Consider the following 27,269-nt stretch of genomic DNA (forward strand, 5'->3'; position numbering starts at 1 on the left):
TTAAAATGAAACAGATGAGATCTTAATTAGATGTTCACACAGGAGGGGCTATTGTCCTTCAGCTGGCGGCCCTCAGTCTCATGGCCCTCTCAGTAAATCTGCACATGGTATCTGAAGAAGTGTGCATGCACACGAAAACTCATATCAAGAACAAACTTAGTTGGCCTCTAAGGTGCCACTGGATATATTATATATATCTAATGGCAACACAGGCATTGAAAATGAGCTCCCTTTCTTCTCTTCTGCTTCAGAACATTTATACAGTACTGACAACCCTATATTTGTTGCTGTGCAGATCAAATATATATTATTTTATTATTATTACTAGGGCTTTTTTCAGCCAGAACTCACTGGAAGTCAGTTCTGGCACCTCTCAAGTGGGCTCCATTGCCATTTTATGAGAACAAGAGAGGTGTTCCTAGTGAATTCCGGCACCTCTTTTTCAAGAAAAATAGCATGGATTATTACTATTATTTATTACATTTGCATTGGAATGCAAGGAGAGGCACACTTCTTACCTTAACTATTCTGCCTTGTTTCGTCAAATATCCTTCTTTTGTGCCTAACTGCAATAAAAAGAGGTGAAGGTTAACCCAAACGTGTGGGGGGGGGATGAAGGCAGGAACAAGTAGGCTACACATTCGTTTTGATCATCGTCATTACACAAGCTGGTGAAACGAAACACAGCAGTAGCTTTTATGACCTCATAGCTGTCTGTTCATTTTATCCTTAAAACTGGGCCACTGTGTTCTCTGCCAAACGTATGGGCCCCTGTCTACACCTTGTGGGAATGTTAGGGATGTGGATTAGGATATATTATTAGATCCTATCCAAGCTTGTGTTATCAGGCTTCCAATATCAGCAGAGTGACATTCCCCTTTTGTGCACAGCAAAAGTGAGTGTTAGGTTCATTAGAACCTATACAACAATATTATACTTCCTGACAAATCCCCTTTGTCCCTCTTAAAAGAAATACACAACACAGTGTTCTTTACTTACAGGTTCATCCTGAGTTAACAGCATAATCTCAGAAAGGCAGGCTTACGTAGAAAAGTTACAAATATGTACATCTGGAGTCTACTTAGTAAAGTGAGGCTCCATCTGGTCTCTCTCTTGGCAGCAAGCCGAGAGGGAGAACCATCCTAACTGTAGATTCTCTTGAGATGTGTTACCATTGAAGAAGAGATGGCTAAGAGAGAGAATGGCTGCTGGCTAGGGGCTTTTCTCTGCCAGCTAACCCATCTCATCTGCATGTCTGGAGGAACAGGAAGCTGAACTTAGTCAGGTGTCCCTCCAGGTGAGTTCCTCTTGGTGGACACTCTAGGAACTGTTGTGACTTGTCTTAATTCTGTTGGTTCTGATGAAATGACACCCTCTTGTATCACAGATTAAACCAGCCACTTGTCATGTTCTTTGAGGTATATGCTGTCAAAGGGCACAGAGGGTCAAATTTAAAATAAATCCTACGGCAATTCAGCATTGTTTGACTTCCAACAATGTGTTTATTGAATATGTGCAGTAATGTGGCACTAAAATGCTGAACTAGGCCTTGATGGCTAACAGCATGATGTGTCTCAGATGGTCAAAGACCATTAATGACACAGGCAAGAAAGCAGAAGTGGGTTTTTTAAAAAGCAAACAAACAAACCCTTCCAGGAAATGACAGCCCTTGTTCTCTACAAAGACTATTATTAATTATTATTATTATTCACTTTCATTGGTTTCCTCTATGAAGCTTAAGGCAGCATACATGGTCCTTCTCCATTTTTTCCCTTCACAACAACCCTGTGAGGTAGGTTACACTGATAAGACTCTGACTGAAGGTCACCCCATGAGATTCATGGCTGAGTGGGGATTTGAACACTGGTCCCACGAGTCCTAGTCCAACACTCTAACAACGACACCACACATAGCCAAGCTCAAAGAAAGAAAGAAAATACTGTGCTTTTAGTAGGGTTGCCATATTTTCAAGAGCAAAAAAAGAGGACACATTTGCCAACTTCTACTTTTAACTTTGGATCGCTATGACAACTCTACCCATGAAAAGGAGGGTGTGTCTTGGAAAAAGAGGCAACCCTACTATGCATTATTTATAATACCTCAAGGATCCTAGAATGAACCTATCAGCAGCCTGAGTCTGGGATCACTTAATGAACTAATGACTGAGATAAGATTCGAACCAGGAACCCCTGACTCACTCCACACACCCTAAGGGCCAATCTAGATGCAATGACAAAGATGCTTTTTGCAAATTGGGAGGAGAGGTGACTAGATACAATCAGGACCCAGATTGCAGACCTGGAGGAAAACTATAAATCTCCCCCAAGCTGCTGCTACTGAACAGGGAGTAACACTTAAAAGCAGTGACTCACTGACGGCGCGTTGGGGACAAGGTCAATTTCCGTCTTTCCGGTCTGCATTGCCGTGTGAACCCGCACAGATTCGTAAATGGAAGGCTCTTCCACCATCTTCGGATATGGGTTCTTCAATATAATCAGGGTGCCTAAAAGAAAGTGAAAGCTAAGTCACCTGTACAGAAAAGGGAAATGCAGCCACTACCCTGCAGGAAGCACTCAAAAAACCCAAATGGCAGATGAGCTGGCAGAAGATCAAGCAATAGTTTAAAAAAGCCACAGAATCAAACCAATTGAGAGACCTAAATGGATCATATAGTCTAGACCCTTACCCTTGACACAGGATATTTATTAGAGTACAGTAGGCACACAACTTACGTGGGGATCAGGGGGGGGGGGTTGTGTGCAAAGGCAGAATTGAGCAAAGTCATGAAGACCCCCGGAACCATAGAATCATAGAGTTGGAAGAGACCACAAGGGCCATCCAGTCCAACCCCCTGCCAAGCAGGAAACACCTTCAAAGCATTCTTGACATATGTCTGTCAAACCTCTGCTTAAAGACCTCCAAAGAAGGAGACTCCACCACACTCCCTGGCAGCAAATTCCACTGTCGAACAGCTCTTACTGTCAGGAAGTTCTTCCTAATGTTTAGGTGGAATCTTCTTTCTTGTAGTTTGAATTGAAGCAGCCCTGTGTGACTAACCCTACCTCATTGGGCTCTGGGAAGGGAGTGCGAGGCCTCTGCAAAGCCTTCCAGAACTTTGATGTGTGCCTCGGAAAGAAAGAGGTGGTTTCATAAGCTGGGTATCACAATGGAAAAGGACCAGCTCCAGGTTGTCGTAAGATGGGCCTCAGCAAGCTGTGGCACAACCAAAGACCTTAGCTCATGGGCAGATGAGGTCTATGTGTCCCAGCACATCTTGGAGCGCCACACCCTGAGATTACGTACCACTTTTTTGGTACCTTTAAAAACATTGCCCCCCTCAAGCAGACCTTCGGCTGAACCAGCCACTGATCTGCCAATGTGGTGCAATCTTCGGTCAGGCAGTTCAGTGGCGGAGGAAGTTTCTCGGGCACCTGGTGCGATGTGCCGGGGGGGGGGCGAACCGTTCGGCAGTGCGCGCAACACCCAATACTGATGCACAGGCGACACGCAGGGTGCCCAGTATGAATGCACAGACAGTGCCGCCGGGCCTCAGCCACCCTACAGCTGGGGGGAAGGCAGCAGGCGGACAGCGTGGAGCCTACGGGCACCCGAGATGCATGCCTGCCATTTTGTTCCCCCCCCTCAGGGTGATGCCTGGGGTGAACCGCACCCCCCTTCCTACACCCCTAAGGCAATTTCTCCTCTTTGTGGCTGTTATGACAGGCAGCAGCCACATTACCCTGAGTGTGACCTGCTTCACCTTCCACGAGGCAACAAGAGCTTCACAGAATTTTAATTGGGCAAAGGAAGGTTTGAGATTTGTAATCTATTGAGCCGTTTTTTAAATCTCCCAGGCTTTGTGGAATTTGGATTGCTTGCGTTATGAACTTGGGAATTATTTAGCTCAAGTGTCAACCTTCTGTTCCTGAGTATTGTTTCACAGACGCAAGCAAGGTGGAAGTGGTGCTGTGAAGTTCAACGCCTGTTTTCCAGCTGGTGGCACTGTCCATTTTAGGCACATGAAAGGAGCTTCACAGAGCTCGCAGAATCTGATTAGGGGAGCTGGTAAGCCACTAGGCAAGTCTGTCATTCAACACTGGAGATCAGATTCACTGATCTCAGGTAGCATTAACTCCTTAACTGTTAATGGATCTAGCAGATGGCTGGGGAGTTGGTGGTGGGGAAAGGATGGAAGAACAATCGTGTGCAAGGTTAATCAGAAAAGAATTAGGGTGTATAAGTGGGATAGGCATTCATTCTGTTGTATTTTTAACAGCTTACAGTGAAGGTGGGATGAAGGATTTACATTGGGCAGGGAAGTATCATTTTTCTGTTTCTTTTTGTGTATATATATTTGTTTGCTGAATACTGTATACTGAAATGATTGTTCGTTCTATTTATATTGTGGTGACCTATGGGTTTCAGCAATAAAGTTTTATTCAGTCATAAAATAAACCAATTATAAACTTTACAACTTTTAAAATAATAATGATTGGGGGGTGTTATATATTTTAAACATTTGTTGGCCACCAAATCAACACGGTACAAGTGGTTCTCACAGGGTTCAAACAATATACAATTAAAGCACTGAAATATGCTCTAAAACATTTCTTTTAAGCATTGTGTAATCCAGCTTTTAAAATCAAGCTGAAATCAACAGCTCCAAGATAAAATAACATAGTTCTAAAAGGCCTGGGAGATTAAATGCATCTTCACCTGATGCTAAAAGCATCTTAATGCAAGCACAAGACAAGTTTCATTGGGGAGGGCATTCTATAATCTGGGCACAATCAGCAAAAAGGCCCTCTGCTAATAGTCATCCACTTCACCTCTTTAGGTAGGGAAAACTGGAGAAGGGCCTTTTATGTCCAGGCAAGTATAATAGGGGCTGGTGTTCTATCATCCACCCACAACGGGTTGTATCCGAAGTAGTCCCAACTGCACAAAGACTTGTGCAATTGAATTTACCCTCCCTCTCCTTTCCCAGCATAACCCCCAAATCTGTTTGAGACTTGGGGGAAATCCCAGAACATGATTTGGGGTTGGGTGGGGGAAGCAGGGAGAGAGAAGTTCCACTGTGCAAGCAGAACTCCTGTGAATAGGATGACTTTGATGGATACTATGCAAGTCTTTTATTTGACCATTGATATCCCATCTTTCATCCACGGAGCTCAAGGCAGTATCTACAAGATTCCCAGCTGGTCTCTCACCCAGATACTGTCCAGACTCACAGCTACAAACAGCAAAGATAATGTTGCACTGATTTCTGGCCATGTCCTGAGTCTCTTTGGTTTTATTTCTGGAAGCAATAAACTTGGGAAGCTTTGAGAAAGGGACTCATAGTTGTATTGTTGATTGTTCTTCCTCTCCAGCAAAGAAAAGGATAAATGACAGGAAGGTGAAATCACTCCTTACACATAGGACTTATGGTGGTCCAGACCATGCAAAGTCAGGAAAAGACAGGGCTGAGTAGAGGACTGGAGTAGAGTTAGGGCATGCTAAAGCAGGTCATTGGTTTGTATATGTCCCACATCCACCAACCTCTCACCAAGCAAAGGAATACTTAGATAGATCTTTCCTTGAACCCCAAAATCTGAACAAAAGTAATGCGGGCATGTAGGGAGCTGATTCAGAAAAGGATACCCCTGAACAAAGGCCACAGGGGCAGGATTCTGTCAAAGTATGAATTAGAGCCCAGGACTGCTCATAGTCCATGACCAGCACTGCTTCTTTCAGGTTAGCCAGATATTTTAGTGCTCTTGAATTTCAGTCCCCATAAATCTTATTTGCCAGCTAATCAGTTGATAATTGGAGCCTTTATTTTCCATCTGGACCAATACCAAACATTGGAGGGGGGGGGAAGAGGACCTCGGTCACCTCTTGTGTTAAATAACAAACCTATTTAGGAGCTGTTTAACAACACAGCTCAAGTTTCAGGGCACTGAGTCAGTCGGGGCCAAGTCAATGGGGGTTTAACACTCATGTCAGGAAATAGATATGACACTTCAAAGAGATTAAACCCTTTCTGGCCTGGAAAGCAGTAGCTCTTTAAAACAGCACCAACACCAAACCCACGGGCTACTCTTGCTTCTCTATTACCCCTTTCATCACTAATCTGATAAGATCTATTGAAATGTGAATATTAAGTAAGGAGGATAAATTATTGATCCAAAATGCAATACATACAACAATGCTTGTAAAAAAAAACATCAAAAAAATAAATAAAATCAGACCAACTGTTGCATCAGGAATATACTGGCAGCACAATCCTATACTTCTTTCTTCTTCTTTGGTGATCACTCGTATCCAAGTAAGATTGTCTTTCATAAACACAGTTTTAACTGTGGAGGCCAATTCTGGATCCACACATCCTTCCACAGTGGGGACATTGGTTTCCGGGCGGGGGTTGATCACGGTGTGGATTTCCCAAGTGCTCTTAGCACGTTTCTCCCTTGTGTCCTGAGATTGAGTGTCTTCAAAGCCCATGACACCTTTGGTAAAAGCTGATCTCCAACTGGAGCGCTCGCAGGCCAATGTTTCCCAGCTGTCAGTGTTTATACTACATTTTTTTTAGATTTGCCTTGAGACAGTCTTTAAACCTCTTTTGTTGACCACCAGCATTACGCTTTCCATTTTTAAGTTTGGAATAGAGTACCCTGTTTCTCATATTTTAAGACATACCCATAAAATAAGCCATAGCAGGATTTTTAAGCATTCAAGGAATATAAGCCATACCCCGAAAATAAGACATAGTGATAGGCGCAGCAGCAATGCTGGCCACGGCAGGAGGAGGAGGAAAAAAATAAGACATCCCTTGAAAATAAGCCATAGTGTGTGTTTTTGAGGAAAAAATAAATATAAGACATGTCTTATAATATGAGAAACACGGTAGTTGCTTTGGAAGATGATCATCAGGCATCTGCACAACATGACCAGTCCAACGAAGTTGATGTTGATATTGAAGAATCATTGCTTTAACACTGGTGATCTTTGCTTCTTTCAGTACACTGATATTAGTTCACCTGTCTTGCCACTAAGAAAAAAACCTATGCCGACGCTAAAGCTGAGGTTCAAAGAAGAACCAGAGAACTAAAAAACACCTGGTGGATAAAAAAAAAGCTCAAGAGATCCAGCACTTAGCAGACAATCCTATACATTGTGAAGTGAACCCCATAAGAAAACCCCATTGATAGGAATGGAAATAAACCCCATTGATGTCAATGAGATTTGTTCCCAGGCAAATGTGCATAGGGTTGAAGCCTTCAGAAAACTCCCCCACCCACTGCAGTGCAGTGTCTACTATTTTATTTTTTCATCTCATTTCATTTCATTTTTGATGCCACCACCGAATTAGTAGGATCTTGGGGTGTCAGAAAAAATGAATGCTTGACCTGGCCCCCAGGGTGGACCTTAGCCACCCCAGCTTCAATGCCTAATCGATTATTTCTTACTCTACTGTGCAAAATAATATCACTAGTGCAATGCCTGAACACCAAATGCAGTCTAATATAATGTAAAACAGAGATAGCCCATGTGATTTTGGGCTGCAACTCCCATCAGCCTCAGCTAGAGCAGAGATGGAAAGGGATGGTGGACATTGCAGTCCAAAATACCTGTTGGCTATACCCTGATATACAACATAAGGAAGCACAATCGGTGGATTCTGTCATATCCTAAAAGAGGGAAGAAGAACAGAACTAATAAAACAAAGGAACATCCAAGTGTATAAAAAGGTACTGAGCTCCTACTCAGAATTGAACTCTTGAAATTAATGGACATGACTAACTGAAATCCATTCATTTCCATAGATCTTCTCTTAACTTAGGTCAGACACAACCCAGGTAAACAAATATCTAAAATATTTTAACAGCTAGATGGATAGATAAGCAAATGTAAGTTACCTGTCTCGCTGCCAATTAAAGGCTGATTTGCAAAGTGCATGATCAGGTCTCTCAAGCTTAGAAACTCGTTAAAACCAAACTTGTATGAAGACCCAGTGTACTCCACATGAAAATGTTTCACAGAATCCCTTGCTCTGAAACAAAAATAAGACTGTTGAAACATGAAATGTGCATTCTTCTTAGCTCAGGAAGGATGGTAAATTTTATGGAGATGTCAAGACACCAGGTGAGCTATCAGAGAAGACAACCCTTTGTATGCATGAGCAGCTTGTTCCTACTCTGTCTTTACAGCCTCCCTCCATCTGCCCATTGCATCCCACCAATCACAAGAGTTTGTTAGTTGCCCATTCTCAGCAAGTCCAGTTTCATTTTCTGTTGTCCCTTTATTGCTGTTCCCATGGCATACAGAGCAACCACAGTGGAAAGTAGATGGGGGCTAGATGGGGGTAGATACAGAAGCGATAGGTATATATGGGCAGGCAGGCAGGTAGGTAGATGGATGATATCAATATCACACCAGGCTCTCAAAGCTACCCAGCGCAACACTGAGCATTCAATGATGGTATCAGGCAGATCTCATTTGGAAGTACAGTGGTACCTCTACTTACGAATGTTTCTACTTACGAATGTTTCTACTTACGAATGGAGCTCTGTCCGCCATCTTGGATGCGGTTTAGATAGGATTTTTTCTACTTACGAATTTTTTCTCCCAATGCATGCCTATGGGATTCGACTTGCAATTTTTTTCTACTTACGAATGTGTGTTTGGAACGCATTAAATTCGTAAGTAGAGGTACCACTGTATATTGAATAGTCACATGCCATTACGGTAAACCCAGACACCAAATATACAATAGAGATGGGACATCATCATCATATTAACAACAACAACAAATAAATTTCTTATATCCTTTCCATCTGACTGGGTTGCCCCAGCCACTCTTGGCAGCTTCCAACAAAATTACAGGAAAAACAGCAGCAGCAGCAGCAGCAGCAGGAGGAGGAAGAAGAGGAGGAGGAGAGGAAGGTCACAACTGTTGATCTCAACAGTATGGGATGACGTGAGGGATAGTGAAGATACTGTACCTTACTGAGAGAGAGTAAAGATCAGCCTTGCCATCGCTCTTCCTTAGGAGGTAGCTTCCATCACTACCATTGGAAAGAAGAAGCGCCTCCGCTGCATGGCGAGTAAGACTGTCATGGTACCACCTAACAAAACATCAAAGTTCAGCATCCATTAGCTGCTGTATTGTAAGCTATAGTGGCGGGGGGAAACTTTTCTCTTATGAAAATCTCATAAGATCATATTTCCAGGGGGATAGCTGTGTTACTCTGTTACAGCAAAAAGCAACAGAGACTTGAGGAAGATTATTAATAGCATTTATTATGCCATAGGTTTTCATGAGCCAGTGCCTGGGAAACCCAGCCAGATGGGCGGGGTATAAAAAATAAATTATTGTTATTATTAGGCATGGAATGTGATCTGAAATAGATAGATAAACAGATAAGGGGAGGAGAACAGGATCTGACTGGGCTGAATCCTGAACTTCACCAACTCCCCTACACACACACACACACACCGTGGTGACTTGGCATCACCATAACATCTAAAGAACTTCAAAAGAAAGCATTGGGAGCACATTCTAAGTGCGCTCCTAATTGCTCATTGCATGGGCAGCTTGTGAGCTGTGTCTGCAGTGGAAGATTCTGCCCCCCCCCTTTGTAGTTTCTGCTGCCCTTCATTCCAACCCTCCCCCCCCCAAAAAAATATATATATAGGCAAGCATTGGAACACCGGGAACATCTCTCACCGCTTGGAGATTGGGCTGGTGTGTAGAAATGTCTACCATATAGACACTACTGAGCAACTACACAAAGGACATCTAAGGACAGGGGTCAGCAAACTTTTTCAGCAGTGGGCCGGTCCACTGTCCCTCAGACCTTGTGGGGGGGCCGGACTATATTTTGGAAAAAAATATGAATGAATTCCTATGCCCCACAAATAACCCAGAGATGCATTTTAAATAAAAAGACACATTCTACTCATGTAAAAACACCAGGCAGGCCCCACAAATAACCTAGAGATGCATTTTAAATAAAAGGACACATCCTACTCATGTAAAAATATGCTGATTCCGGGACCGACCGCGGGCCAGATTTAGAAGGCGATTGGGCCGCATTCGGCCCCCGGGCCTTAGTTTGGGGACCCCTGTCTAAGGATCACTTTAAAGGAGAAACCTGCCAACCGCTCCACCTGGTGCATCTTCCACCCATCCACTATAAAATCTATTGTTTACAGCCAACAAATTGTACAGTACGATGACATCTGTGTGCCTGACCCATCCAACAGAGACTTCCACCTTAATGATTTATACCAGGGATTTCTTAAACTACCGTACAAAACCTACCCCAATGAAGTGGAGAAGCTGGTCGGCAAACCCAGACTGGTACCCAGGAATACCGATACTAATAATTTTATCTTTGTATTCATTATTCATCCTCCCCATGAGCCCCCCCAAAATTTATACAAAATAATATACTTTTCCTGACACATAATATAATAATATACTTTTCCTGAATGTCTGAATGCCCTTTTTGCAGGCAGTGGAGGAGTAAGAGATTAGATATATAGATACACAGAGAGACTTTATGATATCCCTGTCCAATATTGTTCTGTTCGCCCCACCACCACCACCCCATGGGTATGCTTTTCCATGTGCAAAGTTCACTATCATTCTTATGTCGCTTATTTTATCAGGTGGGTTAGGCTGAAAGAAAAGGAATCTGCCAAGAATAGTGTTAAGAATTTGTTCAAGGCATTTTGCTGCCCGAAGCACATCCTGCTACTCGCCTCCCCACCCCCACCCCAAGGGAAGCTGTGTGATGCCCAAGACTGACCAAGTCATTTTGGCACCTGAGACAGAAAACCCTACAAGCGACTCCCCAGCCCACATATGTATTTTCCTGGCTGCAAAATGACAACAAATACCTAACAACCTGCTACCTTTTCAAGACACCCTAAATCAGCTGCCTGGTACAGCCACCTTTCTCTCTGCAACGCTTGGGCCGCTCCTGGTTTTAATTATTATTATTATTATTATTATTATTATTATTATTATTATTATTATTTATTTATTTATTTATACCCCGCCCATCTGGCTGGGTTTCCCCAGCCACTCTGGGCAGCATCCAACAGAAAAATGAAATAAAGTAATCTATTAAACATTAAAAGCCTCCCTAAACAGGGCTGCCTACTTATTCATATGTTTCCTTATCTACCCCAGTAACTCCAAGGCAGGTTACAGCAATGGAAGATACAATTATAGAAAGAGATAAAACTGTTATAATGATAAAAACCAGTACTGTATGGTTCGGTGATTAGAGTGTTGGCCTAAGACCAGGGAGATCAGAGTCCAACTCCCCATTCGGCCGCGAAGCTTGCTGGGTCAGTCACAACCACTCAGCCCTCCCTCCCAGGGTTGTTGTGAAGATAAAATGGAGAGGAGCAGAACCACGTATGGAAGCTTGAGCTCCTTGAAGGAATGGTAGGATACAACTACAACAATAAATAAATAAATAAATAAATAAATAAATAAATAAATAAATAAGCAAGCAGGGCTTTTTTTCAGCCAGAACTCACTGGACCCCAGGTGAGTTCTGGCGCCTCTCTCTCAGGTGGGCGCCATTGTCATTATAAGAGAACAAGTTCATAGTGAGTTTCGGCACCTCTTTTTCTAGAAAAATAGCACTGGTAATAAGTAAATTTGTCCCAAGCGGAACCCAATAGTATAAACTTGGAAAAAGAGGTGGAGATGAACGAAACAAAAATGTTTTACCTGTCAAAGGTCGGGTTAAAGCGCCTTCTGTGCATCCATGTGTAAACCAGTGGTTTCGACTGCACAAGACATTCTCGAGTTTCTAAATCTGCATTTCCTGAAGTCTTTTTTTTCCAGGAAGCCATCTTATTGTTACACTTCCCCTTTTCGACAGATGAAGCATGCCATAAATGCTGCTGTGCTGAGCTACATATATACTTCACACGCGCCTCTGCATGCAGCCAACCTCAATATCACCTCAATCATCTACTACTTATTACATGTACAGTGGTACCTCAGTTTAAGTACACAATTGGTTCCAGAAGTCTGTACTTAACGTGAAGGGTACTTAACCTGAAGCAAACTTTCCCATTGAAAGGAATGGAAAGTGGATTAATCCGTTCCAGGCGGGTCCGTGGAGTACTTAAACTGAAAGTACTCAAACCGAAGCGTACTTAAACCGAGGTGTGACTGTAGTAGACATCTAGTGACCCAAGCTAGGCATTTAATGCAAGATGTTTTAGATATAAAACCAGTGTAATTGAGCTGTAGAAACAGAAGGAGGGACCAAAGTTGCAGTAGTGCTCATAAATATCAATCTTTTGCACAGGGCATTAGCAATCTGAGGAAGATCTTTACAAATATTGGTATCTTATATACAGTGGTACCTCTACTTACAAATAACTCTACTTATGAATGTTTCTACTTACGAATGGAGCTCCATCCGTCATCTTGGATGCTGTTTAGATAGGATTTTTTTCTACTTACGAATTTTTTCTCCCAATGCATTCCTATAGGATTCGACTTACAATTTTTTTCGACTTATGAATGTGCATTCGGAACGCATTAAATTCGTAAGTAGAGGTACCACTGTAGATATATAATAACCCCTTGGTCAGGGGTTCTGGTTCTGGCTCGTGTTCCGAGGCTGCTGGCTGTGCCAGGGCTGTCTGGTCTGGCGCCACTGAACCACTAGGTTGTAGCTCTGGTTCCGGTGTCCTTCCAGCCTCGGGGCGCCCCTCTGTGCCTACTGCTTCTGCTTCCCCTGCCCACCCCTCTCGCTCTACAGGCCTCACTGCCCTGCTGTCCCCTTGGGACCCCTCTGTCCCGCTCTCCTCCTGGGTTCCTCCTGGGAATCGTCGCCGTAGCTGGTCGCAGTGGCGGCGCCAACATTGCCCCCCTTCCGTTAGTACCTCGTACGACACGGGACTGGTCACCTTGGTGACTGTTGCGGGTACCCATGCTGGGCCTGCCCCAAAATTCTTTGCATACACTGGGTCCTGGGCCACAAATGTCCGGGGGTTCCTGCCTTTCCCCACCACTACCTCATCCTGAGCTCTGTCGGGGTGAAGTCGGTCCAGTCTAGTTGCAAGGCGCCGGCCCATTAGTAATTCAGCTGGGCTCCGGCCCGTCGTTGTGCTTGGGGTGCTGTGCTGTGCTAGAAGAAATGCGGCAAGGCGGTATTCCCAGTCCCCTTGTGTCATGCGGCGGAGGCTGTCCTTGGTGGTCCGCACCATGCGCTCCGCTTGGCCATTGGTGGCAGGGTGGAATGGTGCTGAGCGGATGTGGCGGATGGCGTTCTGCGCTGTGAAGGTCTGGAACTCCTCTGACGTGAATGCGGTTCCATTGTCCGAGACGAGGGTGTCAGGGAGCCCGTGGGTCGCAAACAGCTTACGTAGTACCCGGATGGCTGCCGCCGTAGAAGTGGATGGTACCAGTGCGACCTCCAGCCATTTGGTGTAGGAATCCACCACTATGAAGAATGTTTTTCCCTGGAAGGGGCCAGCGAAGTCCACGTGCAAGCGTGACCATGGATGTCGGGCGGACTCCCAGGGCTGGACTGGGGCCCTTGGGGGATCCGGGCGGGATTCTTGGCAGGTCTGGCAGTGTTGGACCCAGGCCTCTATCTCTCTATCCCAATCCAATGGGTCGGTCGGGAAGCAGCTCCAGGGTCATAACCTCTTGCGCAGGCGCTGGGTCGGGGCCTGTTTCTGGTAGTGGTAGCCTGCTGAGGGCGTCTGCGTGGCCCATCGCCTTCCCAGGGCGGTGGATTAGTGCATACTGGTAGCCGGCAAGGAAAATTGACCACCTGAGGACACGTGGAGACAACACTTGGGGGGTCTGCTTCTCAGGGGCAAACAGGCCAAGCAACGGCTTGTGGTCAGTCACTATGGTAAAGGGCCGCCCGTACAAGAAATCATGGAATTTTTTTACGCCCTTCACGATTGCCAGACCCTCCTTGTCAATCTGTGAGTAGTTTCGTTCGGCTGCAGCAAGCGTCTGGGAGAAGTATGCCACCGGCACCTCTCTTCCATCCGGGAGTTGGTGTCCCAGGACAGCGCCGATGCCATAGGGAGAGGCGTCGCATGCCAGCACCACTGGCAGCCTCTCGTCGAAGTGTGCTAAGACCGAGTTCGAGACGAGCAAGTCTTTGACTGCCTGGAATGCGGCCCTTTGTCGCTGGCCCCACACCCAAGGGGCCCTTTTATCTAGGAGTCTGTGTAGGGGCTCCGCTACCGCTGCCTTATGGGGAAGGAAGGCATGGTAAAAGTTCAATAGTCCCAAGAATGACTGAAGTTCGGGCTTGCTCTTGGGCGCTGGGGCCTCACAAATGGCCCGTACCTTGTCACCGGTTGGATGGACCCCTTCTGCGTCCACCTTAAATCCCAGAAAGTCCACCTGCGGCACTCCCAGTAAACACTTTTCCCGCTTCACCTTGAGGCCCGCCGTCTGGAAACGGTGCAGGACGGAGCGGAGGCGATCCTCAAATTCCTCTGGTGTGGGCCCGGCGATCAGTACATCATCGAAGAAGGGGGTGACGCCAGGAATCCCTTTAAGGAGAGAGTCCATTAGATTCTGGAATATGCCTGGTGCCACGCTAACGCCAAATTGCAGCCGCTTAACTCTGAATGCCCCTCTGTGCGTCACAATCGTCTGAGCCTCTGCTGTGGCTTCGTCCACAGGCAACTGTTGATACGCTTGGGCCAAGTCCAGTTTGCCAAAGATTTTTGACCCAGCCAGGGTGGCGAGGACATGGCTGACCACTGGCACTGGGTATGCATGGGCCGTGAGAGCCTTGTTTATGGTGCATTTGTAGTCTGCACAGATGCGGACCGAACCGTTAGGCTTGACGGGTGTGACAATTGGAGTTTCCCAGGGGGCGTTGGGCACCGGCTCCAGCACTCCTTGCTCCACGAGCCGGTCCAATTCCTCGTCTATGCGGGGTTTCAGGGCGAACGGGACCCGGCGGGCCTTGTGCCTGATGGGTCGTACAGCGGGGTCCAGCTGTAGGGCAATGGGGGGTCCTGTATATCGTCCCAATGCCCCATCGAAAACCCCTGGAAACTCTTTGCATATGGCGTCCACGTCCACTTGTAAGCTAGTGCGGTTCACCCCGGTAATGGCTAGCCCCAGAGGTCCAAACCATGCCAGTCCCAGTAAGCTAACGTAGGGGCCCTTAACTACCAGCAAGTCCAATTGTTGCTTTCGCCCTCGATATTGCACCCTGAAGGTCCCCACCCCCATAGTAGGGACCTTACGTTTCTGGAAGTCCCGGAGGGTGAATGGGGCCGGCCTTAGTTTGGGACCCCCATTAGGGCACAGTTCCCTTAATGTTCGGGCCGAGATTATGGATAGAGTTGAACCCGTGTCCAGCTCCATGCGGCATGGGGCTCCCTCTATCTGTACCTCTATATAAATTTTCTCTGTGCTGGGATGGGGCAACTGGAATACCTGGTAGTCCGTGATCTCCGTCGAGTTGCCTTGGTGCATGGTGCCGTGTGACCTGGGGCTCCTGGGTCGGTCATCTGATGCTTGTCGACGGGTGAGTCGAGCCCGACACACCCGGGCGATGTGTCCCAATTTTCTGCACTGCCTGCACTCTGCGTTGCGGAAACGACAGGTCCTCCTCTCGTGGTTCTCCCCGCAGCTTGCACAGTTCCCTCCTTCTCGTCGAGGCTGCTGTGGTGTGTGTGCTGCTTGAGTGCGCCGCTGTACTCGGTGTACTTCCTCCCTGTCAGATTCGGATTCGTCGGTGAGGTCTTCGTGGTAGACCCTCGGTTGGGATGGCGGGGCCGGTCGTGCCTCTTGCGTTGACCTCTCGGCGGCTTCGGTTGCCAGGGCTTCCTCCAGAGCAATCTGGAACGTGAGGTCTTTTTTGGCGTAGAGGCGTCGTTGCAACATCTCGTCCCTCAGGCCACCGACGAGGCGGTCACGAAGCATGTTCTCCAATTCTGAGAAGTTGCATAACCGGGCGGCTTGGCGGAGGGAGGTCACAAACCCAGTTATGGTTTCCCCCGGGGCTTGCCGCTTTGCGTAGAAGGCATTTCGGCAAGCTACCACCGAGGGCTGTGGTGAAAAGTGCTCCTTCAGCCGTTCCATTATTGTTTTGTAAGAGACGGTAGCGACATCTCTAGGTGCAAGGAGAGCCCGGGCGATTTCAAACGTCTCCTCTCCACAGACGCTGAAGAATGTCGCCCTCTTCATGGCATCGTTGGTGACTTCTTTCGCTTGCAGGAGGAAGTTGAAACGGGCGGCGTACCCTTCCCAGTCTCCTGATGCTGGTTTGAATGGCGAGAAGCTGCTGTCGGTTGCCATTCTGGGTTCCTTGGGTCCTGGAGCTGAAGCCTGGATGCACGGTGCGGTGCAGCGGTGCAGCAGGTGGCGGTGCTGCGGTGCAGTGCGTGGTGGCGGTCAGCTCAGCAGGATCCCATCCTCGTCGCCAGTGAAATATACTCAGAGTCAAGAGTGAATTTCATGCTCTTTATTCAGCTCATAGTCATCAAGGAGGAGAAGAGAAGACGAATCGCTCTTTTCCCCAAACCATCTGCTTATATACATTATTTACACAATGGGCCTTGCGTGATTGGCTACTTCAGGGCTACACCTGTGGGCCAATTATATTATGGATTGACTTCTGCCTGCAGCCTGATTGGCTGCTCCTACAGGCCAATCAGGTAGCAGATTCACTTCTGCCAGCCGCCTGATTGGCTGCTCCAGCAGGCCAATCAGGTTGCGGATTCACTTCCACCTGGAGTTGGATTGGGTAGCTCCCGCTAATTCTGAATCCTATTGTTCTAGGATTCAGCTCAGTACATAACAGCCACCTCATGAGAAGAGAAGACTCTCTGGAAAAGACCCCGATGTTGGGAAAGATTGAGGGCACAAGGAGAAGGGGACGACAGAGGACAAGATGATTGGACAGTGTTCTCGAAGCTACGAACATGAGTTTGACCAAACTGCGGGAGGCAGTGGAAGACAGGAGTGCCTGGCGTGCTATGGTCCATGGGGTCACAAAGAGTCGGACACGACTAAACGACTAAACAACAACAACAACAACAATTTGAAATGATGAAAATAGAGTGAGAGTTATTAAAGTAATAGTGAATTGGGAATTACAAGACGAAGTTATAGAGTAGGGGAATCTCCAGAAGTGGTTGATGGAAGTCAAAAACAATGTATAAAATATGGAAGATTGTTAAATGTTTAATGGATATATATGTTTAAAAAAACCAATAAAAATATTTTTTTATATATAATTTATTCCAAAAATGAAAACTTCCTCTGGTTGTAAATATTAAGATTATACCAGCAAGTATGAGTCTTTCGGGGGGGGGGGGGAGAGATTTAAATCAAGTCTTACTGACTAGTGATTTAAATCGTGATTTAAATAGATTTGATTTAAATCAAATCCACTCTGTAGGAAATGCAAAGGGACAACACATTCTTGCAAAAACAAGTGCCCAAAACATATAATGTTGCAGTCATAAGCATATTTATGTGGGAGTAAGTAAGCACCAGTAAACACACAGTGGAGCTTTGCACTGAATAAACATGCATTGTCAGGAACATTGCCAGCAGAGTGGTGCCACCTTAGGCTATATATGTGGGACATAGGTACACCCAAGTATGTGCATTGGATCGCAACCTTATACAAGCTGGCACATGCATTTGAATCTATCCAGCTCCTTTGGAGAGGGCATGCAACTGGGGAGCTGCCTAGGCCAAAATTATCAACTTCTTTCACACAGTAACAATGTACAAATTAGAAAACAGGTATACAGTGGTACCTCGGTTTACAAACACAATTGGTTCTGGAAGTCTGTGCTTAACCTGAAGCGTACTTAACCTGAAGCGAACTTTCCCATTGAAAGGAATGGAAAGTGGATTAATCCGTTCCAGACGGGTCCGCGGAGTACTTAAACTGAAAGTACTCAAACCGAAGCGTACTTAAACCGAGGTATGACTGTACATAACCCAAAATAAAATTCGACAAAAGGAAAACAGGAGCAGAATTGGCCAGTTCTCTCTGGACAGCTATTCTGATAAAACAAAGGTCATCCTTCTTCTCAGTACAAATCAGCCACAAAATGCATTCAACAATACAGTGTTTACTTGCACTTGGCAACTTCGCTAAGCCTTATTGCAGCTTTAAAAGGAAGACCAATAAGGTGTCTGATGATGCAACTTATTGGCATCAGGTCACATCAATTTACACCGATACCAGTAAGTTAGATCAGGCACCTGACTGGAGAATGCAGTAAGTGTTGGTGTGGAATTGAGATTGCTAGGAAAGTGAGCCACTTTGCCCCTTTAGAAGGAAAACGCCTGGAAGAAGAGTTTCAAAGTAACAACAACAACAATTTCTTATTTGTACCCCACCCATCCGGCTGGGTTTCCCCAGCCACTCTGGGCGGCTTCCAGCAAAGATTAAAATACATTAAAATGTCACACATTAAAAACTTCCCTAAACAGGGCTGCCTTCAGATGCTTTCTAAATGTCAGGCAGTTGTTTATCTCTTTGACCTCTGGTGGGAGGGTGCCACTACCGAGAAGGCCCTCTGTCTGGTTCCCTGTAACTTGGCTTCTCGTAGCAAGGGAACCGCCAGAAGGCCCTCGGAGCTGGACCTCAGTGTCTGGGCAGAATGATGGAGGTGGAGATACTCCTTCAGGTATACTGGACCGAGGCCCTTTAGGGCAGGCACCCCCAAACTGCGGCCCTCCAGATGTTTTGGCCTACAACTCCCATGATCCCTAGCTAACAGGACCAGTGGTCAGGGATGATGGGAATTGTAGTCCAAAACATCTGGAGAGCCGAAGTTTGGGGATGCCTGGCTTAGGGCTTTAAAGGTCAGCACCAACACAGAGACAAGTAGAAATTGTGTGTCAACAGAGCTGTTCTAAAATACCAACATAGAACATGGAAGATGGGAACATAGAAAGCTGCCTCATACAGAGTCAGAGCATTGGTCCATGCAGCTCTGCACTCTGTATAGACATACAGACTGGCATTGGCTCTCTGGAGTTTCCAACTGGGGACACCCACAATCAGCCACTGTAGACTGAAACAGATCTTCTGCATGCAACGTATGTGTTCTATAGCCATTATGTCATGGACAAGGCCTATATATACCAGGTCAGAATTTTACTCCACCTAGCCAAGTATTGCCTGTCACTGATGACTCCAGATCTTTGGGCAGGTATTTCCTAAACGCGATCTTTTAAACTGGAGATGCCAGGGCTTTAACTTGGGGCATTCTAGAAGTAAAGCTTGTACTCTACCACTGAGTACACTGTACTCTACCACCCCTCTGCACAAGTTGTGATGCTGTGTGGGGAAAACTTAAAGGATTTCTCTCCCCACCCCCACCCCAAGCATTCTGTGTTCCCCATGGAAATTTTTCCATTGCATAAGTTCATTGGTAACAACGAATGGATGCCAACTGCAGATACGCTATTAGGCAAGCTCGGCAGCTTCCAGGTTTTTTGCTTCGTTCGCTGAATACAAGTAAAAGCACGCCAAGCTAGGTCACCCTTTAGGGCAATAGAAAATTTTCCCAGTCCAAACAGAACATTTTCTGATGCAAATTAGCCTGTTTCCCAGGAAACCCACATCACTGAAATTGCGTGATCGTTTTTGACCAGGATAGATGGGGCAATCCTGGAGTATCTTGGGCTCCTTGTGGCAGGAACTCTAGGGCTTAAATCAGAAAATCTGGAGTTTGAGGCTGGTCCTAATGAGCTACCAGAGGCTGTAGTCACATCCATTTAAAGCGCATGACTTCTCTCAAAGAATATTGGGAAGTGTTTGTTAAGGTTGCTAGGAACTGGAACTGTGTGAGGGGTGAACTACAGTTCTTAGATTTCTTTGGGGGAGCCATTGCTTTAAATGGATGGTGTGAGTATGACCAAAGTAGGTTCAGGCGCTTCTAAGATCCCTTCTAAGGTGTAGACAGAATTAAGACCCTCAACATCTTCCCTGCAAATGGCAGGTATTGTGAAGCTTCTAGATTGGTGAGGCCTTCTCCTCGTGACTAGTCAACAAAGAGTACTTTCTGCATACCAGAGTTTAGCCCCCAAAATCAGGGACCCTGAGCTGGAAAACACACTCCCAGATCTATATTTGGATATAGCCATGCCCTGATATTCTGTGGAATTTAATTGTATCTAAAAGAGACACGTGCATGTTAGATTCTGCAAACATCATAGTTTGAGCAGCCAGATTTCTGAGCCTCTTGGACCTGCCGGTTGGAAGGTCAGCGATTCAAATCCCCGCGACAGAGTGAGCTCCTGTTGCTCTGTTCCAGCTCCTGCCAACCTAGCAGTTCGAAAGCATACCAGTGTATGGTAAGTAGATAAATAGGTACCACTGTGGCGGGAAGGTAAACAGCATTTCTGTGTGCTCTGGCTTCAGTCACAGTGTTCCGTTGCGCCAGAAGCGGTTTAATCATGCTGGCCACATGACCCAGAAAGCTGTCTGTGGACAATCACCGGCTCCCTCGGCCTGAAAGCGAGATGAGCACCACAACCCCATAGTCGCCTTTGACTGGACTTAACCATCCACGGGTCCTTTACCTAGGTGATAAATATATGGTGTTGAGTTGAACCATTTCTTATGGTCCAGTTGAGTGGTTCCCAAACTTCCCCCCTGCCATGGGCTAATGGAAAATAATGATGGACAACTTAATGCTTTCTTTCTGCTTGTTGCAGAAATTGCAGTTTCATGAGATTCAGATTGTAATGCAACACAATACAACATAAAAGTGAGAAGCAATTAAAAAGCAATTAAAAAATCAACATGACTGTTCAATGCAATTGATGTGCTGTCTCCCATCTTCAACCACAAATCCACAGACATGCCACGGACCACCTGAATTAAGCTCACTGATGGTCCATGGAGCACAGCTTGGGGACCCCTGATCTAGTTTTATGGTGCAATGACAAGAGAAGTAATTGATTGAGGGTAGGCATATCGCCAGACTCTATCAAGTATCTTCATTACATATGATACCAGAGACAAACGCTGATCTTAGAGAACCCTCCACATTGACAGTATTTGAGAGTCAGCCAGAGAGCAAAGACGCCTGTACAAGTCTTGGCATATAACTATAGACGATACAATGGAAAGAGAAAGCAGCAGTGCCACTAATTACATGGGAGTAACATGGCACACTTTTAAAATTATTGCTCGTCTCTGAACATATTGCTAAGACCATCTATGACTCATTCACAGTGTTTACATGTGCTGTTGAAACTGACTTGTGAAATACTGTAACGTGTTTGTGGTTGTGCCTCTGAATATTGGCCAACATCTCTTCACACATACCTCTCAGGTCTCATCAGACAGGATGGTGCCTTAAGCCAATTCAGTTTCATCTCCTTTTCTAACCTACGTTGGTCATTATCTGCCTTGCAGAGCAATGCTATGTACCTCTTCTGGTTCAGAAATCTCACTCTGGCAACCATAAAACCAGAGTATTTTTAGATATATTTTACTCATGACCTTTCCTGGCAATGTATGCATGTGTATATAAACACACACACACACACACACACACACACACTCTACCAGTCAAAATGTGCCTGTTTTCACCCCTGCATGTTAGTCTCACATTGTGCATGACTGTTAAGGTGACCATGTACACATTCTACTTTACAGAGGGAAATCCCTCATTTGAAGGTGTCCTCTCTTTGAAGGGATGCCTAATCAACGTGTGGTTTAAAGATATAGGACCCTAAGAAGAGAGGGCAGCAGGGGTCTTGAAGTATATTTTGTGATGTAAATTGCAGTCAAAAGTGTTCTATACATACACCAGTTAATGAATGACGGGGTGGCAAGGCTAGCATGTGAGTGCTTGTCTGGTATGATTCTAGTTGTTGATTAAGTGGACAATATTTTTTTAAAGCCAGAATCTTAATCTGTGAATGGATGGTCATTCTACCACTTCTGCTTTCAATTCAACTGACAAAATTAACAAAATATAACCATAGATGGAAAACTAAGCCCCAAATGGCTATCTGCTACTTCACAGGAAAGTTGCTGAGGCCAGGAAGATGATTGTCAGCAAGGTTTCATAGAATTTCATAGAGTTGGAAGGGACCACGAGGGTCCTCTAGTTCAACCCCTGGCAAATGCAGGAATCTTTTGCCCAACTTGGAGCTCAACATGTTTAGTGTTTCCTCATTTGGTCAGTTCTGCCATTTCTACCCACTGACCAAAAAGAAACAGAAGTCAGCCTAGATGGGAAGTTCAGTCCAAAAGCAGCTGTGGAGATCAACCCTCAGCTAAAGCATTACTGGGAGATACTCGCTGCTCTACAGAAAAGTCACTGAGGCCAAGATGATGTCACTGCAGTTTCTAAGAAGATTTTAAAGATTTCCTCATTTTAGAAACAGCAGAATAGCCACTTTCAATTCAGCTTAGCAAACTAATGAACATTTGTGTCCAAAAGCAATTGTGCCATGCACCCATGGATATAAAAGAAGTCTAAACAGAGAGGCCAGAAGTCCAAAAAACACAGCCTGGGACATTTCTATGCAAAGCTAAGCACACTAACTGCTTACAGCAGCAATAATTGGTGATAACGCGATCCACCTAGAAAAAAAACCTGGTCTTGATTGAGCCCTAATCTTTATCCTGAGATTCCTTACATTGAATGTATGAAATCCTCTTAACAGCTTGTGAGCCGTTTAAATATACTTGTTTCTATGAACCATTTAAGTTGACACTGGAGATGGTACGCATACCACAGGAGGTGAACACTCTCACAAAGAATTCTGTGTGACACCTTCAAGACAGATGGATTTATCATTGTGTAAACGTCTGAAGATTAGAGCCCAAGTCTTTTTAGTCATAAAGGTGTCCCAAGACTTCTGTTTCTATTGCCTTTTATGAGAAGGTGTTGGAAATTTCTGTTTTCCAAATTACTTACAAGACAACTAAGACCGGTGGCTTTACACAAGCAAATACCTGTGACGTTTAATTACATTGCCATTATTTGCTTGTGTACATGACATGACATCTCCTTAAAAGCTTTCCCCACACAGGCATGTTCAATCCTTCTTTGAAGGCTGGAATAAATATATGAGAAATAAAAGCATAAATAAAATGTTCTCTTAGCTCATACAAAAGACACAAGTGCCCAGACTCATGAATGCCTAATTATATAGTAACTCCCTCTTCATTCCTAAGATCACTTAAATACAGCCTTTATTTCTCTCTGGCTTTTACAGCTCCACATTCCCATAGTATCTTCTTGTTAACTTTGTTCCCCCAGAAAAATAGAGAGCAATTTCTGCCCACTGTGTAATAAAGCCAGTCTGCCATTAGTTGAAGCAGGGTTGCAGTGAGATCATAGAAGTGTAGAGTTGGAAGGGACCCTAAAGATCATCTAGTCCAGGGGTAGGCAACCTAAGGCCTGTGGGCCGGATGTGGCCCAATTGCCTTCTCAATCCAGCCCACGGATGGTCCAGGAATCAGCGTGTTTTTACATGAGTAGAATGTGTCCTTTTACAGCGGAACCTCGGTTTACGAATGCAATCCATTCCACGGAGGCGTTCGTAAACGGAGGCATTCGCTCCCCGAAAGGAACGCTTCTGCGCGTGCGCGAAGCGCCGATAGAGCGCTTCCGCACACGCGCGTGCTGCGCAAATCGCTTCTGCGCATGTGCGAGCTGCACAGAAGCGAGCTGCGCATCCGACGCCGCGGAACCCGGATGTAAACACTTCCGGGTCCGTGGCGTTTGTAAACGGAGGCGTTCATAAACAGAGTTAGGTGTAAACCGAGGTTCCACTGTATTTAAAATGCATCTCTGGGTTATTTGTGGGGTATAGGAATTCGTTCATAATTTTTTTCCAAAATATAGTCCGGCCCATCACATGGTCTGAGGGACGGTGGACCGGCCCACGGCTGAAAAAGGTTGCTGACCCCTGATCTAGTCCAACCCTCTACAATGCAGGAAGATGCAGCTGTCCCATATTGGGATTGAACCTGCAACCTTGGCATTATCTGCACCATGCTCCAACCAACTGAGCTATTCAGATAAAACATAGTCTGTCACTTCTAAATTCTGGGCACTTCCAGACTGTTGATATTAACAGGTGGGATCCAATCACAAACCAACTAGTTCAGGTTGCACAGTTTTAGGCGATTCGGAGGTCTTGTGCAACAAATCTGCTTCCCCGAAAGCTGAGACCTTTTGCAAGAAGGGATGGGGAAATGCACTAGAAAGTGGGAGATAACACTTGTTTTGACACAACATCAAACCTCACAAATAAATCAGGCGAATGCTTATTAAATAGCCTAATCTCATTAAGTCGCCTAATCTCCTTGCAAACAAATCAGGATGAATGAGGTCTCTTGGAAGCTCCCTCTGTGTCTTTTTATGTACTGTATACAACTATACAGTGGGAAACCACCTTGTGTTTTTCAACATGGAAAACCAAGAGTGTTGTGAATAACTGCTGAATCTTAGGAACTTCTGACCCACAGACTTTTATTCCCCTTTCTCTTTTCACAAGAAATCACATAATCACATGCTCATTTATGGCAGAGAGAGAGAGAGAGAGAGAGAGAGAGAGAGAGAGAGAGAGAGAGAGAGAGAGAGAGAGAGAGAAAGAGAGAAAGAAAGAAAGAAAGAAAGAAAGAAAGAAACTTTAATGTCTGAGACAGTTTAGCATCTCAGTGAGAACTATATTTTAGTTTTACAAGGCACAATGTGTCTCCTGTACATTTTTTCGGCTGGCTCCATGGCAAATGTAACTTACTTAAGACTCAGGCCATCAGCACAAGGGAAGTAGATCTGATGTTGAAGAACACACATACAAACTTTACCTTTAGGGATACTGTTTGTGTGGCTTTAGCTTTTAGTGCTTCACTTCTTTAGGGGTTTATTAATCCAGGCAAACACAATAAGAGCCCAGCTGCTTCTGAATCAGAACAAAGGTCTAGCTAGTGACAAGACCACAATCAGGACAATTATTATCCCTCACTGTTGCCTTCAGCAATTGGTATTAAGGGCATTTAGTGGCTGCAGAACATTTGGGGGGGGGGTAGAGTGATTTAATTCAAATGACTTAATTCAAAATGACAGTCCACATCTCCCTACCATTGTTTGGAGATCAGGAGTGTGCCACAAACTCCCATACCCTCACACCACATCCTACCCTGCTTTGTGCTCTGATTTCCCTTTCTCTTCCATAGTTATCTAGAACCATAGTTTAGTGTTCTGACTCTATCAGTCGAGCCATGGTTAAAGCCAATACCCTCCTAACTATACCTTGAAACTAGAATTTCAGGTGGGTTTGAAAACAAATGCTGTAGGCAGTCCTGGTTAGCTCAAACCATATTTATCCTAGATGCAAATGTAACATTAGCAGTGGTTATAGCCAACCATGGGGATAGATTATAGCTTGGTGGTAGACTACATGCTTTGTATACAGAAGGTTCTAGATTCAGTCTTAACATTTCTGGTTAAAATAAATAAACCAGGTAGGCAGCAATATGGAAAAGCCTGGAGACCTGTTGACAGAGTACACAATATTTCTCAAAATGGACCAGTAGCCAGAAATGGCACAAAGTTGCTCTCTGTGTTTGTGGGAGCTAAGTATTCACATAGGAGACTAGAGAGCAGAAACCCAAACTATGGACTGGAGATAGGAAACAGTGGTTGTTATTCAGCTGTTGAAGGGGATCCAAATGTTTTCTCATCAAATAGCACATCTCTTGTAGAGAAACTGCATTCTTGCAGCATCGAACGAGAATGTTTTGTCATGTTATCTGAAGCATGTGTGCTTAGTTCTGAATACTTCATATAATTGGTCTGTAGGCTGAATACACAATTAAACTGGCTGACTGAATATTTTGCCACTGGGGGAAAGCAGTATGGGATGCTAGGAGTGTTATCCTGTTGGATAATGCTGCAATATTGCCGATAACCAGTGACACTGCATTATTTCATTTAAAGAACAATTGAGGGACTTATTTTGAGGCTGAATGCATAGTAACCTACACTGCAAAAGATGGTTCTTGAAGGAGTTTCAAGTAAATAAGTATCCCTAACTGAACACTTTCTCTTATCCCTTGCCCTTTCATAGAACTGTAGAATTGGAAGGTACCCTGGGGGTCGTCTAGTCCAACCCCCTGCAATGCAGGAATCTTTTGCCCAACGTGGGGGTTGAACCCACAGCCCTGCAATTAAGGAGGAGGAGGAGGAGTTTGGACTTGATATCCCGCCTTTCACTCCCCTTAAGGAGTCTCAAAGCAGCTAACAATCTCCAGTCCTTTCCCTTCCTCCCCCACAACAAACACTCTGATGTGAGTGAGGCTGAGAGACTCATGCATTTTTAAATTCAAGGCTCAGAGCTTCAACTACCAGCACAGAAACACACCTGCCCTGTTTACTTCCAAAAGGGGGGAGAGGAGCAAACAGGAGTGTCAGTTTGCAATACAACTGTTCCTGTCCGCCTAGCCTATTGCACGATGTTACCATGTGAGTTAGCACTAAAGAAATAAAGCAGACAAGGGTCAGCAGGAAAGGTACCTCTGGTGTCATGCTAATGCCAGCAGGCTTTCTCAGCCTTCTCAGAGCTTCCCTGGGAATGGAGGGTTCCTCTGCCTGCTGGAATGACGCACAGCTACTTGTTCTCACCCTAGATTCTGGAGCTCCTCTTCTACATCACTGTGCTCCAAGTGGCGGCGCTGATCCTGCTGGTAGCTCATCCTCCTCCTTTCTTCCATCTCGGCTATGCCCATCCGTAGCACCTGTTGTGGCTCCTTTTCAGGGCACCATAGGCCAGAGGAAGAAAGAGGTGGGAGGCAGGAGGGGAAAGGGGCATCCTTTCACTTCGGCTTCTGCCTCCCTTCTGTGGACAACAGGAAATCTCTACAACGCAAGCATGCCAGCAAGCTGTTTCTGCTGCTGCTGCTGCTGCTGCTGCTGCTTGGAGTGAATGAGGAAGTGAAAAAAAACGAGTCCCTCCCTGCTTACACCAAAGTGCCCTCCCTTGCCTCTCCAGTTCAGGCAGAGAATGCCGCCCGGGCTGTTCCGCCTCTCCTGCTGTCATCACTCACTACAATGCTGGGAATGTGTATATACGGAACTAGCATCGCCTGAGCAAGTATTTGTCTCCAAGACTGTGTGTGTGCACATTCATGTGTGAAAGAGAACATTTGCTGCTTTGCATAACCATTTGCGCCTCCTTGCATGTATGGTTTTGCTGTTGAAGAGTCCTGGAAGGTAAAATGTCAGCCTGGATTTTGTTTTGTTTGTTGGAA

At 45.4% G+C, this 27,269-nt stretch overlaps 1 protein-coding gene across 1 annotated transcript in view; it reads right to left on the reverse strand.

Annotated features, from left to right (window-relative positions):
* The window catches only part of DAPP1 (dual adaptor of phosphotyrosine and 3-phosphoinositides 1), a 31,775-nt gene extending 4,712 nt beyond the window's left edge, over positions 1-27,063 (reverse strand). Inside the window, exons 1-5 of the mRNA XM_035112008.3 lie at positions 26,644-27,063; positions 8,988-9,110; positions 7,902-8,035; positions 2,373-2,503; positions 519-566 (exon numbers count right to left, since the gene is read on the reverse strand). Coding sequence (XP_034967899.1) covers positions 519-566; positions 2,373-2,503; positions 7,902-8,035; positions 8,988-9,110; positions 26,644-26,747 — 540 coding nt within the window. The 5' untranslated portion in view covers positions 26,748-27,063. The remainder of the gene's footprint in view (positions 1-518; positions 567-2,372; positions 2,504-7,901; positions 8,036-8,987; positions 9,111-26,643) is intronic.
* Positions 27,064-27,269: the final 206 nt, after the last annotated feature.

The sequence above is a fragment of the Zootoca vivipara genome, chromosome Z1 (genome assembly GCF_965207765.1).
Source record: "Zootoca vivipara chromosome Z1, rZooViv2.hap1.1, whole genome shotgun sequence".
Taxonomy (NCBI): domain Eukaryota; kingdom Metazoa; phylum Chordata; class Lepidosauria; order Squamata; family Lacertidae; genus Zootoca; species Zootoca vivipara.